Source organism: Xyrauchen texanus, chromosome 26, assembly GCF_025860055.1.
Source record: "Xyrauchen texanus isolate HMW12.3.18 chromosome 26, RBS_HiC_50CHRs, whole genome shotgun sequence".
NCBI lineage: Eukaryota > Metazoa > Chordata > Actinopteri > Cypriniformes > Catostomidae > Xyrauchen > Xyrauchen texanus.
The window spans coordinates 38,072,475-38,092,852 of record NC_068301.1 but is presented as its reverse complement, the minus strand read 5'-3'; the positions used below and the strand labels follow the sequence as shown (position 1 = coordinate 38,092,852).

Genomic DNA, 20,378 nt, shown 5'->3' with positions numbered 1-20,378 from the left:
TATATATATATACACAGCTCACAAAAGTTTGTTTCTCACTAGGGTTAAATTTGCCCAATGGCCTGCCGACTGTAGGACTGTTGTCACCAGGTACAGATATTTCCTGCTACTTTTACGGAAATAATGTGTAGCAGCTTGTTGGATAAATTGATGCCGTGTTCAGGCATGTTTATTTGCATCTGTGCTTACAGCAACATGTTGATTCATATTTACTTATCACGCAGAGATATGATTAACTGCAATACTGAACATCAAGGTTCCTTGTTGTATGATTATACTGATAAGATCTCATATAAAGATGATAATTACTTTAAATTGAATGATTAGAAATGCCCACAGATACAAGTTTAATTAATTTAAAGTGAAATTTCCAGATACTAGTAAAACCATTTAGTTTTATTGAATGTGTTTAGCATATTACTGCCACTTATTCAATTTAAATGTTCTAAGAAATATTTGATGGGTCTTTTAGTTTGTTGAAATGGCTTCTTTCTGACCTTCAAATGCTTTTTTCTACATTTCTGAGCTGTTTCAATCAATCTTAGATCATTTCATACAGTAGTCAAATGTTAACAATGCTAACTTAATGGTGTTTCGCTGTATTTACAGTAGGATTTATAGAACATGACTGCATCAGTGCATTTAGGGTCAATAGTTGCCTCCTGGATTATATTTTCTGGGGCATTTTTACCTTCACTGAAAAAAATATTTTGGGGGATGTTAATTACTATTCATTAACATTGGTTAAATCTTCTGCCTTTTTGGAATTCAAACCGAGCAAGGCCAGATATTTTGACACGATTTCTGAATCTGGAAATATTTCAGTTTTCCATGCGTTCTACACATGTTGGTCCTGCTGTTAATAAAATTACAGAAAGTTGCCAGCATCTCACTGAGGCTCAGGTATGTGTTTTTTATCAGCAATAAAGGAATCATTCTTTGAGCTGTCTCCCATCCACCAGAGTGAGCCCTCACCTGAAATCTGAACTCTGTCACTTCCTGTTTCCTGCCACATCAGTTCCAGTCATATCACTTCCTGTTCACCATGTATATAAGCCATGCGTTCACACTCTCACTTTGTGAAGTATTGGCAGTTATCTGCCTTACCAACCGTTTATTCGCTGCCATTTTTTTTTTTTTTCCCCCTGTTATAACCATTGCTTACGTTTGCTGGATTCACGTCTCTAGAATACTGTTTTGGATTTGTTTGACTTTGGACCAATTTTTATGTGTTTTGACCCAAGACTGTGACCTGACTACATTTGATGACTGCTGTTTGGAATGTTTGTTCAAATCCTCTAATAAATATTCACAAATGGAATCCTCTCAGCCTACTACTTCATTACAGAATACTTCACCTGGCACGGATTCAGCGGATATCTCTCAGCTGCTTTCTACCATCAGATATCAAAATGAGATGCTCAAGGGTTTTCAACACAAGTTATTGACACTGCAAGCCGCCAACTAAAATTTGACCCAGTACATTGGGTCCCTTCCTTCACCACGCCCTGAGCCAGTAAGATTCACTCTACCTGATAAATTTGACGGCTCTCCTGTTAACTGTGCTGTTTTTTTACGGCAATGTTCTATCTATTTCTCAAATCAACCTGAAGTTTTTAACCAAGACAGTAGAAAGTGTTCTTTGTCATGACTTTGCTTACCGGGAAGGCATTAGAATGGGCTACAGCTGTTTGGGATCATGTTGAAGGTATTCAACAGTTGTACACTTATTTTAGTAACCTGATTCGTGATGTTTTTCAATATCCTGCTGGGGGTATGGATGCAGCGTCTCAGCTGCACCAGGGCAACAAACTTGCTTCAGATGCCATTCACTTTAGAACCCTTGCAGCAAAGAGTGGATTTAATGACATCGCTTGGAAGCACATTTTCCATTCCAGTTTGCCTGCTAAACTACAAGCTGAACTATTATGCAAAGATGTCTCCCTCAACTTCTCTCAGTTTGTCACCATCTCTATCAAAATAGACAACTTGTTACGATCACAACCATGTTACAATACCTCTCTAGCTTTTCTTGCACCTACTACCAGTGCTCAAGTACCATGTCAGCCAAACACCTCTGAAGCCATGCAGATGGGATGAACCCCTGTATCATCAGTTGAACGGAGAAGACGATTACTCAATCGATTACTCAAAGCTTTGCTTCTACTGTGGTGAACCGGGTCATCTAAATATCAAACTAGATGTCACTGCTTCAAAACGTTATCGAGTGAGGCAAATCTCTAACATTCTATCATACAGTCACTGTCTATCTTTACCCATCATGTTGTCAGTTGCTAACCAAGAAATCCTGTGATTCTAGGATATGCTTGGTTGTCTACTCACGAACCACAGATTTCATGGAGGAACAAGGATTTAATCCGGTGGTCACCTCATTGTCATGTTCACTGTCTGGAACTACCCTCCAAGACTTCAGTCTGCGCAACCCATTTCACCAAGAACATCACTCAGTCTTCAAGGATCTCCTGAACCAGTATGTCATAGTCTACAAAGACAACATCTTTATCTGTTCCCGGTCCATGGAAGAACATGTCAACCATGTAAGTATTGGTTTGTCATGCCTACTACAGAATATCCTTTTCATCAAAGCAGAGAAATGTGAATTTTATGTCCCGTCTACCACGTTCTTGAGTTACAATATTAGCCACTCAGGAGTTGAGATGAATCTCGCCATGGTGTAAGCCATAATTGCCTGTCCCATACCTACGACTGTCAAGGAGTTACAACGATTTCTAGGCTTTCCTAATTTCTATTGCAGATTCATCTTTAACTACAGTACCATAGCTGCACCTATCACCTCCCTTCTTAAAGGGAAAACTAGGCAGTTTGCTTGGATGGAGGCAGCAACAAAGACCCTCAAACTCAAGTCCAGTTTCACCTCAGCTCCAATTATCAAGCATCCAGATCCTCAACTTCACTTCATAGTAGAGGTCGATGCCTCAGATTGTAGTATTGGTACTGTTCTCTCCCCACATCATGGAAACCCAGGCAAGTTACATCCTTGTGCATTCTTCACCTGAAAGTTAACCCCAGCAGAGAATAACTATGACATCTGTAACAAGGAATTACTGTCTATCAAGGCCACTCTAGAACAATGGAGACATTGGCTAGTGGGTGCATTGCATCCATTCCAAATCATCACTGATTACAAGAATCTGGAATACATCAAGGACACCAAGCATTTAAATCCTCACCAGGCCAGATGGGCACTCTTTTTCACCTATTTCAATTTTACAGCCACATACCATCCAGGAAGCAAGAATAGTAAGGCAGATGCACTGTCACGTATCTATGACTCTGTCAGTGCACCCATCAGATCTGAAAATCTCTTCATCATTGCACCCATCAGATGGGATATCATGGAGGAGATTCAACAAGTTCAGCAAGAACTTCAATGGGTTCATATATCACTTGGTTCTGGACATCCTGGAATTAATCGTACCAATGCTCTGGTCAGAAATTAATTCTGGTAGCCCACGTTGTCCACTGACATCACCACTTATGTACAGGCCTGTCAGTCCTGCACCCAGTCATGTACAACTCTACAACCTCCTACAGGACTCCTAGAACCACTTCCTATTCCTCAACGACCTTTAATTAATTTTGTCACTGACGTTTCTAATTCTCAAGGATTCACCATTGATTGCAGAGGTATGGAGAGCCTTTTGCCAACTGCTCAACATCAATGTCAGTCTCACTTCTGGAAATCATCCACAGGCTTTCAGACAAGTGGAGTGTCTCAATCAGGAGATTGGTAGATATCTAAAGTCATACTGTAGCAAGCAACAGGAGAAGTGGTGTATCTTCCTCCCATGAGCAAAATATGCCCAAAACTACCTCACACACACTTCTACAGGTCTGACCCCCTTCCAATGCGTCCTGGGATATCAACCCCTATTTCCTTCGTCTGGGGAGACAACTGAAGTGCCTGCCATGGATGATTGGAATAGAAGTGAGCTAGTCAGGGACAGTGCTCATGTCCGTCTCCAACAAGTCATTAGATCTCAGAAGATCCAAGCTAATAGACACTGATACCCACATTCTGAGTATCAACCAGGTCAAATGGTGTGGCTTTCAACTCCGGACCTACGCCTGAAACTCCCCTGCAAAAAGTCCAAGGTATGTAGGTCCCTTCAAGATTTAACATCAAATTAATCCTGTCACATACCTTTTAGAATTGCCTGCCACTTAACGCATCTCTCCTTTTCAAGTGTCCCTCCTGAAACCGGCCCACGTGTCACCTAGACCTCCTCCACCGCTTAAACGATGGAGCCCCTTCCTACCTAGTTCAGGAGATTATCACAGGAGGGGTGGTCAACTACAATACCTTGTGGACTGGGAGGGATACGTCCCAGAGGAGAGATCATGGGTAGCAGCTAAAGACATCTTGGACCCATCACTCATCCGAGAATTTCATCAAGCCCATCCAGATCGTCCAACCCCCCCCCCCAGACCAGGAGGTTGTCCCAGGAGAGGAACACCTAGAAGTGCTTTTGGGGGGGGGGGTCTGTAACATTTGAGCAGTCTCCTGTCCACCAGAGGGAGCCCTTAGCTGAATTCTGAACTCTGTCACTTCCTGTTTCCAGCCACATCAGTTCCTGTCATATCACTTCCTGTTCACAATGTATATAAGCCATGCGTTCACACTCACTTTGCAAAGTATTACCAGTTTTCTGCCTTACCAAGTATTTATTCTCTGCCATTGTTTTAACCCCTGTTATGGCCATTGCTTACTTTTGCTGGATTCATGTCTCTGGATTACTGTTTTGGATTTGTTTGCCTGTGGACCTATTTATCTGTGTTTCGACCCAAGCCTGTGACCCGACTACAGTTGATGACTACTGTTTGTAATGTTTGTTTAAATCCTCTAAAACATATCTGCAAATGGAATCCTCTCAGCCAACCGCTTTGTTAAAGTTAGACTGGGATGCAAGGATAGACTCACCATTGCCATGCAGTGCATCCGCCTGCTGCTGTCGGTGAGCAGAATGGGACCATCACTGGTCTCTCACTGGAGCAGCACAGTGCTGATGAACCTGCACTGCATTTGAGCCCTGATGTACAGTGGTAAACACAGCGTGAGTTGCGCCACCCATTTGAATTCAACGCAGAATTAGCTGTTATACACCCGTGTGATATGGAAATCTTTTTGTCTTTTGTTATCATTTTGAGGACAATGAAGTACCTACAGAAACAAGGTTTGTAGAATGTTAATAGGAAATTTATTTATTTTTTTTTTTAAAGAACTGGATGCCAGATCAGAAGTGATTCTTATGTTTAAAGTTTTACTGTATTGTGCATTAAACTATTAAAAGATGATTATCTGTGAAATATTTGTTTTGTCATTTGAGCATATTGGTCAATAAATCTTATTAACAATTACTTTTGTGTTTCCTGTGAGTAATTAACTAAATCTAAGGATAATCTAAAGAAATCTGCAATATTTTTTGTAGTAGTTGTTGGATAAACCAGTGAACACACTAAAACCACATTAGCATACACTCAGGCACAATTCAACTATATAATTTTTATTTTATAAAATTTGAGAACTATTTTCAGGACAATAATATTTTTTCATAAATGTCAGTTTGGGACAAGTTACAATTATGGCTAAAATTTGATTAAATAGTGTTTTATACATTTTTTTTTTTTTACTTTACCTTTGTTTTAAAATGTAAATATTATTCTTATATTAGTGTCAATTAACTGCCCGCTATAAACCCATGTTGTAAGGAAAACCCAATGTGTGTTCAGTAAACTACATCTGGGTAATTTACATGAAATTACATAATTTTGAGTGGGGAATTTGTAAGAAACAGGGTTTTTTTTATGAGCACTAAGCTCTCTTTTTGTGACAAAATAACTAAAACGACAAAGAACTGAAATTAGCTTTCATTAATATATTATGTGTGTATATATATATATATATATATATATATATATATATATAGATATATATATAATGTTTTAAAATGATCTTGCTACATGTGCTCAATTGGTGTCCAAATGCATCCTGACATGAATACTCTCTTCTTTGTTTTAGTCCCGCCAACACCGATAGCCCCGCCCCAACTGCTGCGCTCTGGCCCCACCTACCTGATCATCCAGCTCAACACTAACTCTATAGTGGGCGACGGGCCGGTGATCCGTAGAGAGATCGTGTACAGGGCCAGTCATTCACCCTGGTCTGAAACTCATGGAGTCAGCTCACTAACATATAAAGTCTGGCACCTGGAACCAGACACAGAGTATCGCATTAGTGTTCTCCTCACCCGACCTGGAGAAGGTGGAACAGGTTCACCTGGACCCCCGCTGGTCAGCAGAACCAAGTGTGCAGGTGAGTGGAGAATGAGGGAGTAAATTTGTTAAGGCTTTTATATCAAATTTATGATAAAAGAGTCCTTTCTTGTATCCTCTTTCATGTATCCATCTTTTGAATCTATTTAATGGAAAATGAACCCTAAACATCTACACAGTTTTTACTTAATCATCTAAGTTGCAGATATTGATGACTCTTATCTTGCACATCCGTCCCATACAATGGAAGATAATGGTAATGACTTGCTTAGTCCAGATTTGCTTGGTGCATCAGCAGTTGTGTCATCATGTTGAATGGTGTGGCATAATCTCAGCTGTGTCACATAATGCAAAGTAATTAGGAGCAGGATGTTTGACCAATGAGAATTCAAATTGGGAGGAGCTTCATGGTACAATGCCAGAAATTTCAAAGCCAAGCGATCAACAGCATAGCCATTTGCTTGTCGCAGTCACATGTGGCTAGGACAAAACTCGTGAAAGAGATGCCTTGAATTGCTTTATTCATTTATCATGTTGTATTTGGTTAGGACGTGGTTTAAGGGCCAAATCTGATCACCCATGGTGGTTTGGGCTTTTAAATATCTGTTTATTGTATTTGACACCATGCGCCAGAGAGTTAAATAGCCTATAGTTTTCACTTTACATCACAGTCCTGAAGAACCACACAGGACAGTTTGTTGCATGGATGAAAGCAAAAGAGCCCTCGAGTGACAGCTAAAGATTTGAAGGAGTCATTAGAACTGTTATACATCTCTGTTCATGAGTCTACTATATGGAAACATTAAAAAGGCATGGTGTCCATAGCAGGACACCATGAAGGATGCTGCTGCTTTCCAACAAAAACATCGTCCATTGCCTGAACTTTGCCAAAGACAACCTTAACACTTGACAGCACTACTGGGAAAATGTTTTGTGGACTGATTAATCTAAAGTTTAATTATTTGGGGAAAAAGCAATGTGCACCAACTGAAGCTCAGTAGAGTTTGGGTGATGCAGCAGGACAATGACCCTAATCATGGAAGTAAATCCCCTAATGAAAAGAAAATTCACCTTTTGGAGTGTTCCAGTCAGAACACAGACCTTAATCAGAATCAGAATGTGCTGTATTGCCAAGTATGCTTACACATACAAGGATTTTGTCTTGGTGACAGGAGCTTCCAGAGCACAATGATACAAAACAGCAACAAGACTGAAAATAATCCTCTCAGCAGTCTGAACTCTCCTTTGCAGTCTTCTGATATCCGATTTCATAGCTGAACCAAACTAGACAGTTATTGAAGTGCAGAGGACAGAGTCCTGCCTCAGTGCTGTTTAGAATGGTGAGGGGGTCAATGTTGGGGTGTCCACCGTTTTGAATGTGTTCAGCTCCAGGTTGTTTAGACTGCACCAGACAGCCAGCCGTTCAACCTCCCTTCTGTATGCAGACTCGTTGTCGTCTCAGATGAGGCCGATGACAGTGGTGTCGTCTACAACCTTCAGGAGCTTGACAGAGGGGTCCTTGGTGTGTGCAGTCATTGGTGGAGAGGGAGAAGAGTAGTGGGGAGAGCACACATTCCTGGGGGCACCAGTGCTGACTTTACAGGTGCTGGAAGTGAATTTCCCCTGTCTCACAAGCTGCTGGCTGTCCATCAGAAAGCTGGTAATCTACTGACAGATAGACGTGGAAACAGAGAGCTGGTGTACTTTAGTCTGGAGAATAGCTGGGATTATGGAGTTGAAAGCCAAACTGTTGTCCATGAAAAGGATCCTTGCATATGTCCCCGGTCTGTCCAGATGTTGCAGGACATGATGCAATCCCATGTTGACTGCATCCTCCACAGACCTGTTTGCTCGATAAGCAAATTGAAGGGGGTCCAGAAAGGGTCCAGTGATGTCCTTCAGGTGGGCCAACACCAGTCTCTCAAATGATTTCACGACCACAGACGTCAGGGCGACAGGTCTGTAGTCATTAAGTCCTCTGATTTTTGGTTTCTTTGGGACAGGAATGATGATTGAGCATTTGAAGCAGCATGGGACTTCACAATGCTCCAGTGATCTATTGAAGATCAGTGTGAAGATGAGGCCAGCTGGTTAGTATTTTAGATAAGCAGTTGAAACACCATCTGGGCCCTGTGCTTTCCTTGTCTTTTTGCTGGCGCACCTCCTCTTCGCAGATCTTGAGTGCAGGTTGAGTAGCAGGAGGAGGGTGGAGGGGGGTTGCAGGAGGTGTTGGTGTTTGTATGTAGTGAAGGTCAGAGTGGGTGTGGGGTGTGAGATTGGGCCTTTCAAGTCTACAGTAAAACACATTCAGGTCGTCAGCCAGTTGTTGGGCTACCACAGGGTTGGGGGTAGGAGTCCTGTAATTCACAAGTTGTTTAATGCCACTCCACACTGATGCAGGGTCTTTAGCTGAAAAATTGCTTTTCAGCTCCTCAGAGTATCTGCTTTTAGACACTCTGATTTCCTTTTTCAGTGTGTTTCTGGCCTGATTGTACAAGACTTTATCCCCACCTCTGTAAGCATCCTCTTTGGCCTGACGAAACTGCCTGAGTTCCATGGTTTTCATTGTTGTACATTTAAATAAGTCTTGCATATATCCTCACAGAAACTGATATATGATGTAACAGTATCTGTGAGCTCGTCCAGGTCGGTGGCTGTAGCCTCAAAAACACTCTAATCGGTGCAGTCAAAGCAGGCTTGTAGTTCCAGCTCTGCCTCATTGATCCATCTCTTTACAGTATTTACTACAGACTTAGCAGATATTTGTTTCTTTCTGTAGGTTGGAAGAAGATGAACCAGACAGTGATCAGAGAGTCCCAAAGCTGCATGTGGGACAGAGCGATATGCATCCTTTATTGTTGTGTAGCAGTGATCCAGTATATTCCTGTCTCTGGTAGGGCATGTAATGTGCTGTTTGTATTTGGGCAGTTCACTTGTGAGATTTGCTTTGTTAAAATCCCCAAGAATAATAATAACTGAGTCCGGGTATTGTTGTTTCGTGTCTGTGTTCTGATCAGCCAGCTGTTGCAGCGCGGCACTCACACACTCGTTTGGCGCGATATATACACTCACAAGAATAAACAAAAAAAAATCCTGTGGCGAGTAGAAAGGCTTACAGAGAGCTTACAAATTAGAACAGTACATCTTCTTTAACGTTGTTACATCTGTACACCAACTTTCCTTGATGTAAAGCATGTTCCACTGCCTCTCGTTTTCCCTGTAAATCCGCGATGTGATCCGCTCTGATAAGCTGAAAGCCCAGCAGATGTAACGTGCTGTCCAGAATGGCTTCACTCAGCCAGGTTTCTGTGAAACACAAGGCAGCAGAGGTTGAAAAGTCATTGTTTGTAAGGGTGAGGAGATGTAGTTTGTCTGTTTTGTTAGCAAGAGAGCAGAGATTCCCTAGATGAATGCCTGGCAGCACTGTTCGAAAGCCACGCTGTCGTAACTTGAACAGTGTTCCTGCCCGTCTCCCTTGCCTGCGTCTCTTGAGATTACTAAACACAGGAGAAACAACCAAAAACAACAAAAGAATGGAGCGTTTCATTCCAAGGCGGCCATCCACGGCGCCATCATTATATCAAGTGAATAAAGACCAATAAATATGCTGTGGAATGACCTCTAGAGAGCCATTCACACCAGACATTCTAAGAATATGGCTGAGCTGAAGCAGTTCTGTAAAGAAGAATGATCCAAAATTCCTTCTGAACGTTGTGCAGGTCTAATCTGCAGCTACAGGAAACACTTGGTTGAGGTTATTGCTGCCAAAGGAGGATTACTAGTTATTAAATCCAAGGGTTCACTTGCTTTTTCCTCAGCACTGTGAATATTTACTGGGATGTATTCCATAAAGACGTGAATGTTTATAATTGTTTTTGTGTTGTTAGCTTAAGCACATTGTGTTTGTCTGTACAAGTTTGTAACTTTGACAAATTAATGCAGAAACCAGCTAATTCCAAAGGGTTCCTATACTTATTCTTGCCACTGTATTCTTTCTTTGGTTATGTTCTGTGTTTGAAATAAGGTGTTGGAAGTCAGAGGAGTGTTTGTTGGTTGGTTGGCTGGCTGAGGTAGACTGAACTCAACTGTACAATAAATCTACTTGTGTTAAAACATTGCTTTTGGACTTTGTAATATATCACTGTCAGAGGCGCTCTGTGACTGCTCATCTAGCTCACCAAAATGGCAAATTTCTTTATTTTTGCTTCCTGACGTTGAAAATTGTTTTGTGCAGAGATGGAGGCATTTGTTTCTATGCTTCTTAGAAACTAGAGAGTTGCAGTATTATTGCTCTGCATACTCATTTATGCATATATTGAAATATACATGCACGTTAATAGTGTGTGCACCAGCACTGGGGAGTTATAAAAATCAAGTGAATCGATGTTGTAATCAGACAAGGTTTTTAAGGTGAATATTAGATGGATTAATGAGTAAAATGTACCTCCTTATCCTAAAACTTTAATCTAAACCTAACCAATTAGTGTCCTAAAAGATAAATGAGAGGTAAACAAAACAGACATCCTTCCCCTCAACCAACACCTAAACCTAACCAGTAGTGTCCTAAAAGATAAATGATAGGTGAACAAAACAGACATCCTTACCCTCAACCAACACTTAAACCTAACCAATAGTGTCTTAAAAGATAAATGAGAGGTGACCAAAACAGTCATCCTTACCCTCAACCAACACCTAAACCTAACCAATAGTGTCTTAAAAGATAAATGAGAGGTGAACAAAACAGACATCCTTCACCTAAACCTAACCGATAGTGTCCTAAAAGATAAATGAGAGGTGAACTTAACAGATATCCTTCACCTAAACCAACACCTGAACCTAACCGATAGTGTCCTAAAAGATAAATGAGAGGAGAACAAAACAGGCATCCTTCACCTTAACCAACACCTATACCTAACCGATAGTGTCCTAAAAGATAAATGAGAGGTATACAAAACAGACATCCTTCCCATCAACCAACACCTAAACCTAACTGATAGTGTCCTAAAAGATAAATGAGAGGTGAACAAAACAGACATCCTTCCCCTTAACCAACACCTAAACCTAACCGATAGTGTTCTAAAAGATAAATGAGAGGTGAATGTGGCAGCGGGGTGTGGTCAAGCGCCCGTCCATGAGAGAAAAGCGGTAAGGGCGCTTACACCTGAGCTAAATTATGTCTAACACCTGTGTCTAATTGCAGTAGCATGAGGAGAGCGGCATAAAAAGCAGCAGCCACAGAGCCTCGAGAGGGAGAGCCCGACACCAAGCCCAAGAGAGAACTGTATAGTGTAATTTGATAGAAGTGTGCAGAAATATACATTAAAGGAATCTTACCTTTGAAACCGATGCTGTTTCCTGTGTCTTCCTTAGTGGAAAGCTTCACAGTGAACAAAACAGACATCCTTCCCCTTAACCAACCGATAGTGTCCAAAAAGACAAATGAGAGGTGAAAAAAACAGGCATCTTTCACCTTAACCAACACCTAAACCTAACCGATAGTGTCCAAAAAGACAAATGAGAGGTGAACAAAACAGGCATCTTTCACTTTAACCAACACCTAAACCTAACCGATAGTGTCCTAAAAGATAAATGAGAAGTGAGCAAAACAGACATCCTTACCCTAAATCAACACCAAAATAAACCTAAATGATAGTGTCCTAAAAGATAAATGAGAGGTGAACAAAACAGACATCCTTCCTCTCAACCAACACCTAAACCTAACCGATAGTGTCCTAAAAGATAAATGAGAGGTGAACCAAAGAGACATCCTTCCCCTCAACCAACACCTAAACCTAACCGATAGTGTCCTAAAAGATAAATGAGAGGTATACAAAACAGACATCCTTACCCTTAACCAACACCTAAACCTAACCGATAGTATCCTAAAAGATAAATGAGAGGAGAACAAAACAGACATCCTTACCCTTAACCAACACCTAAACCTAACCGATAGTGTTCTACAAGATAAATGAGAGGTGAACAAAACGGGCATCTTTTACCTTAATCAATACCTGAACCTAACCGATAGTATCCTAAAAGATAAATGAGAGGTAAACAAAACAGACATCCTTACCCTTAACCAACACCTAAACCTAACCGATAGTGTTCTACAAGATAAATGAGAGGTGAACAAAACGGGCATCTTTTACCTTAATCAATACCTGAACCTAACCAATAGTGTCCTAAAAGATAAATGAGAGGTAAACAAAACAGACATCCTTACCCTAAATCAACACCAACATAAACCTAAATGATAGTGTCCTAAAATATAAATGAGAGGTGAACAAAACAGAAATCCTTCCCCTTAACCAACACGTAAACCTAACCAATAGTGTGTGTGTGTGTGTGTGTGTGTGTGTGTGTATATATATATATATATATATATATATATATATATATATACATATATATTTATTCATATATAAATCAGCCGTTGCACTTGTGATTTGTGTGAAAGTGAAAAAATCGCACAGTTGTTGTAGTGTACTGTTCATTTCACCAGGAAACTGCAGCAAAATGTTGAAAGCAGCATGGAAAACTCTGTTTGCAAAAATGTAGATAGTAACATTCATTCTTTGAGACTAGGTCAAATTTAACAGTACTTGAAAGTTCATATATTCAATCCTTCAACTTCAAGCAATTCATCTCCACTCAAATGTGCAGATTTTTGTGCACTAGAAGTACTGAGAAGTACTTAGTTACAGTTATACTGTATAACACACACAATAACTCCATTTCAATAATTAAATGAAACCAATTATAGTTATGAGTTTACGAGTACAAGTCTACTTAACACTAGATAACTGTAGTTTACTTGAATCAAATAAGTGTGCACAAGTGTCTCACTAAATACAGAAATTCTTGTTGAAAGAACTACTAATTTCTTGTTCGGCCAACTATCATCAATACACAATATGAGAACTTTCATTTTGCCACCATTTCAATGATTTTTATATGAAGTTAACTGCAGTCTTTGTCTCTGAATAGTGTTATGTCTTGCAAGGCAAGGCAGTACGTACAATTATTTGACATAGACACACAATAGATCTCAAACCTTAACACACACATCTCAATAATGGTGGCAATTAGCAAACCTCATTGAGTTAAAAGATGAGCTCCTAACATCACCACATAACAATTGACTAACAGTGGCAGCAAAAAATAACAAATGCAGTGCAAATAATATCAGCAAACAGCAGAAAATAAGCGTGTAACACTTACCATATTATTTATTCATGTTGCAATGCATGCAGGGAACTAGCAAATCAGCAACATATGAAATGATTTGTTCAGACAACTCTGTTAGACTAGCTGGGACATTTGGGGGAATATTGTTGGTCTTACATGTGTTTTTGTATAGATGCAAAGTAATTCACATTACTTTTAATCAAGTAAAACATTAATGTACATGTTGGAATAGGCTTCATGAGACTCTGAAACCGGAAAGAGGTTTCAACTCTTAAAGTGAAGGAATCTTGTGCTAATAAATGAATGTGCCCACGAGAGCAATGTGCAGAGCTCCTGTGCAAGTGTTAGCATATAAACACACACATAGGTCATACTGTGCCGGTCTACTGTCTGTCTCTCTGTCTGGGAGAAATTAAAGAGACAGGAAATTGAGTTGACACCCCCTGCATTCACACATGTTTAGGGGTAATAATTACCTCACAACATCTCTAATCACATCAGCTGAAAGAGAAAGAGAAGAGACAGAACTGTGATAAAAGCTCTTTCATCAACGTACTCTTTTATACATAATGATAAAATGACTGAGTTATTGATTAAATGTACTTTATCGGTCTCTCTTATCACTTTCTAACTAGGGTTTAAAGGCCTGAATATGATGAAAAATAATATGATGTTTCCAGAAGGCCCGCTCGTTTTGTTGCATTTAGTCCATCTCTGTTAGCGTCTGTTAGATCAAATTCACTAGCAGTCAGACGTTTGGAGACACCTGCTCATTTTTAGAATAATAGAAAAGTCACAAAACTATTAATGACACAAAATGGAAGTATTGGAATTATTAGGTGACCAAAAAAGTTAAACTATCATATACTGTGTTTTTTGCTTCTTCAAAGTCACCACTGTTTATCTAGATTCCAGCTCTGCACACTCAGTTCAAGCTCTCAAGCAACTTAATGAGATGCATTGAAACAGTGTTGAAGGAGTTCACGTGTATGCTGGACACTTGTTGGCTGCTTTTCCTTCATTGTGCGCTCCAACTCATTCATTTCAAGGATAAGTATTTAATGTATTTAATGTCATTAATATTTTAGTTGTTTAAAAACATTAAATATGTATGCACAATTTTATTTATTTATTATTATTTTTTTACTTTGGGCAATTTCATGTTCAATTTTGGTACTTTTCAAATGCTTTTTATGTGCAGATTTTTGCTTTTTTATCCTTGACCTTGACCCTGACTTTTAATATTAAACTATGAAAATCCATCATATTTATTTATTAATTTTTTTTGGAGTTTAAAAACTACGATAGTCTAAACAAAGAGTGAAGTAGACATAAGCCATTTCAATATGTATTGTGTGGCAATGACACAGTGGTTGCATCATTTCCACCACACCAAACAATTTTGCAAAAGTGTTCTTGTTTACCGAGTCGGCAAAAGTGCTTAGAGAGGAACATGATTGAGATGAAATATGAAACAAAGAAAGACATTTCAAGGTAAATATCACTTTGAAGCTGTCATTTTTAATCAAGCTGTAAATTTGCCAAATTAAAATATGATTTAATTATGTGTATTTATGATACATCAAATGACAGCTATGAAATTAGCCTTAGCAAGACAATGGAGTTGGCTGTTTTATTTCATAAACGTTAAAAATGTCATTTTCATGAACGTTATTTTCTCCACAGAATTCTGTTAAACATAATACAGAATCGGAGATGTGCTGGAAATGACACTTTTTCAGAAAAATACAAATAAGTCTCCTGTGGTGCATGTACACACACTGTTGGACATTGTTAGTAGACAAATGTAAAAAAAAAAAAAATGGACTGTGAAAATGGATTAATGTCTTTACTTTCTAGAAATCCACAGTGCCCAAAGCTTAAACACTCTACAAAACTAGTTTCAAACATTTAAAGGGACAGTTCACCCAAAAATGAAAATCCTCTCATCATTTACTCACCCTCATGCCATCCCAGATGTGTATGACTTTCACAAATGAAGAGTTTCAGAAGAATATCTCAGCTCTGTAGGTCCAGACAATGCAAGTCAATGGTGGACATACCTTTGAAGCTCCAAAAGTCACATAAAGGAAACATAAAAGTGATCCATACGACTCCAGTTTTTAAATTCATATCTTCAGAAGCGGATCAATATTTAAGTGCTCTTTTATTGTAAATCTCCACTTTCACATTCTTTCACATCTGAAAGTGAAAGTGGAGATTTATAGTAAAAAAGTCAATGATAAGAGAATTAACATTTTTGGGTGAACTGTTCCTTTAAGCATAAAGCCTTTAGTTCAAAAATGATTTTAAAGGAAATCATGAGAAACATTCATTCAGTCAAGTGTGTCCTCACGTTCGTCTGTTAATTGACTCTGTCTCTGTTTTGCAGAGCCGATGCGTCCTCTGCGAGGTCTGACAGCTACAGAGATTCAATCTCGTCAGCTGCTGCTTCAGTGGGAGCCTATGGGCTACAACCTGACACGCTGTCACACATACTCGCTGTCACTGTGTTACCGCTACTCCACCGCAGCTGGGAGCGGAGCCGGCGGGAATAACGCCACGGTGAGGGAGTGTCTGTCGGTGGAGAGGAACACCTCTCGCTTCACGCTGCGGGACCTGCCCCCATTCCACGCTGTACATGTGAGGCTGGCACTGACCAATCCTGAGGGCAAGAAAGAGAGCAGAGAAGTGACGTTCCAGACTGAGGAAGACAGTAAGTAATAAATATGTTTCACACATTATTAACAGTCATGGGTATGCAAAAAGTAATCCACAACAAATTACTAATTAATTCTCTATATTTGTAATCAGATTGATTTACTGAGTGCTTCATTGAAAAAGTAATCCCATCACTATTCATTTACTTTGAAGTAACTTTCTGAAAAGAAATTCAGCGTAGTGGTGGTGTTTGGATTCACGTAGTGGTGGTGACTCGAGTCTTTTGAATTCACTCACCGAAAAGATTCGTATAGATTTGTTCATTTGATTAGTTCATTGACCATTTCTGCAAATTATGCCTTTGTGCCTGTAGATGGCACCAAATTACCATCTTTTATGTTTTGAGCAAAATGGCACTGACAACATCTCTACAAGTCTAGTTATACTTTATTAAAATTTGCAAGAAACTTCAGCACTGCAGAGTGTTAAAGCATAATAAATATTTATCCACTTATGACAACAAAGCATATCAATCATACTGACAACAATACAAGAGTTTCAATAACTTCCATATGGCATTGTAATATGTGGCCATCATTCACTTTTATTCATAATCCAGCCCCTTTACTTGTTGAATGAGACTGACGAACTGAATGAACGACTCGCCTCCTCTTCTCGTTCTGTCAATCAGTTCATTCATGAACGTTTCATTTTCAAGATGGCGCCAGGATGTTTGCCGGCTTGCCACAGTCTGTCCTTGTCTCTTTTATTTGTAATGTTTTTTGTTTGTTTTATCACGCGCTCTGTTTGCTCCCCCCTGGTATATGATCGCATGACGCTATTTAATATTCGATCGGCTGTGTCTGATTGTTTATTTTGCGATCCCAGAGATGATTGGCATTTGCACTCGCATTATGTGCCAGTCGCATTGAGGAACATGTGTTACCTGCCGGGATGTCTGTGTATGTGGAGGAAACGGCGAAGGAGGCGTGGGAAGCGTTCTGGAGTCCTTGTGAGATCGAAGAAGATCGGGAAGTGTCCAGTCATCAGACTTGCTTCTTCGATGGCGGAGGCCGTGGTCGTGAACCTGAGATGTTCATACATTGTGCCTGTCTTCCCGTCTTCGGCGTTGATGCCTCAGTTGTCGCAGATGGTGTGCGTAAGGCGACGGTCTGCAGATCGAGGAGTTGATCGTCGGAATCTTCGCTCTCTATTACATGACAGGAGTCCGGTGGCATTTTGTGATTCCTCTCTGCAATCCTCTTCTGATACCACTCCTACCCCAGTGACAATGGCGTTGATTAACGCGAGATCTCTGGCAAATAAGACCTTTATTTTGAACAATCTTTTTCTTTCTCATGAAATTGATTTTTTATTTGTCACTGAGACTTGGCTTAAGGCTGGTGAGATGACTTCTCTCTCTGAACTTTCTCCTCCTGGTTGCAGTTTTTTTAGTACCCCTAGGTCTGTTGGCCGGGGCGGGGGTCTTGCAGTTGTTTTTAAAGACAAGTTTAGGTGTAGACTTTTACCTTCTGCATCCTTTTGCACTTTTGAATCTCAGCTAATTACGCTGAATTCTTTTAAATCTGTGTTATGTGTTTTGATTTATAGACCCCCAAATTTTCATGGGGATTTTATACAAGAGTTCTCTGAACTTTTATCTGGTATTGTCTCTTCTTTTGACAATATTCTAATTTTTGGGGATTTTAATATACATGTGTGTTGCCCTTCAAAGCCCCTGGTCAAAGAATTTTTAAATTTAATAGAGTCATTTGTTTTTGTGCAATGCGTTTTAGGTCCAACTCATGAACGTGGTCATACGCTTGACCTTGTATTATCTAAGGGATTCTCTGTTGATAGCGTGAAGATTGTCGATACTGTTTTTTCGGACCATAAGACTGTAATTTTAAGTTCTAACTTTCCTTGTGGCGCGCCGAGTAATATTGCTTCTGCCTCGGTTCCATCCCGCATATTCAATCCATGCACAGCTAGTAGTTTTTCAGCTGCTTTTAATGTCTCTTCTTTTTTTTCCTTGACCGAGTCACACACTCCCTGTATGGGTTTGGAAGAGTTGGTCGATCAGTTTAATTCTTCTTGTTTAGAGATTTTAGATGTTGTGGCTCCTGTTAAAGTCAGGGGAAAAAAAGTCAAATCACAGCCCTGGTTGAACAGTACTACCTGCGCTCTTAGGCAGGAGTGTAGGAGGGCTGAACGCAAATGGCTCAAAGATAAATTACAAGTCTCTTATGAGATTTTGAAGAACCATTTGAACGAATTTCAAAGAGCTGTTAAATTGGCTAGATCAAATTATTTTTCTGATATCATCTCCAGAAACTGTAATAATTCTAGAGTACTTTTCTCGACTATAAATGCTGTTCTTCATCCGACTACTACTCCTCCATTCACTCCTTCTGCTAAGATGTGTGAAGAGTTCTTAAACTTTTTTATTGGTAAAGTTGATGGAATTAGATCTCAGATTTCATCTGTTGTCAATGTTTGTTTTACTCGTGTTGACCCTACGAATCAATTAACCTGTTTTATGCCTGTTTCTTTGCAGCAGCTTAATGATATAACTGCTCATATGAAGCCCACCAGGTCCCCTGGTGATGTGCTCCCTTCTTCTCTGTTTAAGAAGGTACTTGATTCCATTGGCTCAAGTATTCTGTCTATTATGAATACTAGTTTGTCATCTGGTGTTGTTCCGGTTAGTTTTAAGCATGCGGTTATTCAGCCCCTTCTAAAAAGAAACGGCTTAGACCCTTTTGACATGAGTAGTTTTCGTCCGATTTCAAAATTGCCTTTTATTTCGAAGATACTGGAAAAAATTGTGCATGCTTAATGACTTTTTAATGAGGAATAACATCGCCGATAGATTCCAGTCAGGTTTTAGAGCTGGTCATAGTACAGAATCTGCTCTTTTGAGGGTCTCTAATGATATCCTACGAGGTGTTGATTCTGGAAACCGTGTTGTTCTGCTTTTGTTAGATCTTACAGCGGCATTTGATACAGTTGATCATAACATTCTCATTGGTCGTCTTAGGAATCAGGTTGGTATTCAGGGCTTAGCCCTGAAATGGTTCTCTTCCTATTTGAAGGATAGGACTTTTTCAGTCAGTTTAGGGGATTATTTTTCTTCTGTTGCCCCTCTTGTGTGTGGGGTTCCACAGGGCTCTATACTGGGACCAATTTTATTTTCCCTTTATATGCTCCCTCTAGGCTCGATTTTTGAGAAATTTGGGATTCAGTATCACCTGTATGCGGATGATTCTCAAATTTACTTACCACTGAAACATGGCCATAGATGTGCCATTCAGTCTCTTCGTGCATGTTTGGCCGAAGTTAAGTGTTGGCTTGCGAATAACTTTCTCCAATTAAATGAGGATAAGACCGAGATGATTTTATTTGGAAATAAGGGCTGTGTGGATGATGACTGCCTGGGGTTGTTTCCTGGGAAAAAATTGTCTAGCGTGAGGAACCTTGGTGTCATTTTTGACTCTGAGCTTAAATTTGACCGGCAAATCAATGCTGTCGTTAAGAATAGTTTTTTCCATCTTAGATCAGTTTCTAAATTGAAATCTATCCTTTCTTTTGACGATATGGAGAAGGTTGTTCATGCCTTTGTGTCATCCCATTTGGATTATTGTAATGTATTGTATCTGGGTGTGAGTCAGGCTTCTCTCTTTCGCTTGCAGCTCGTTCAGAATTCAGCTGCCAGACTTTTAACGGGCACTAAGAAGAGAGAGCACATTACTCCGGTTTTAATTAAATTACATTGGTTACCCATCAGCAGGAAACCGATGGAGTGCGTACTCCAGGTAGGGAATGAGGTTTTGCCCCAAGTGAAGGAGTTCAAGTACCTCGGGGTCTTGTTCACGAGTGAGGGGACAATGGAGCGGGAGGTTGGCCGGAGAATCGGGGCAGCAGGGGCGGTATTGCACTCGCTCTATCGCACCGTTGTCACGAAAAGAGAGCTGAGCCGAAAGGCAAAGCTCTCGATCTACCGGTCAATTTTCGTTCCTACCCTCACCTATGGTCATGAAGGTTGGGTCATGACCGAAAGAACTAGGTCGCGAGTACAAGCGGCCGAAATGGGCTTCCTCAGAAGGGTGGCGGGCTTCTCCCTTAGAGATAGGGTGAGGAGCTCAGTCATCCGTGAGGAGCTCGGAGTAGAGCCGCTGCTCCTTTGCGTTGAAAGGAGTCAGTTGAGGTAGTTT

The 20,378-nt window shown here is 40.1% G+C and overlaps 1 protein-coding gene across 1 annotated transcript in view; it reads left to right on the top strand.

Moving 5' to 3' along the window:
* The window catches only part of LOC127619505 (receptor-type tyrosine-protein phosphatase U-like), a 432,480-nt gene that overhangs the window by 232,666 nt on the left and 179,436 nt on the right, over window positions 1–20,378 (top strand). Inside the window, exons 7-8 of the mRNA XM_052092344.1 lie at window positions 6,062–6,355; window positions 15,896–16,219. Of these exons, the coding sequence (XP_051948304.1) occupies window positions 6,062–6,355; window positions 15,896–16,219 (618 nt within the window). The remainder of the gene's footprint in view (window positions 1–6,061; window positions 6,356–15,895; window positions 16,220–20,378) is intronic.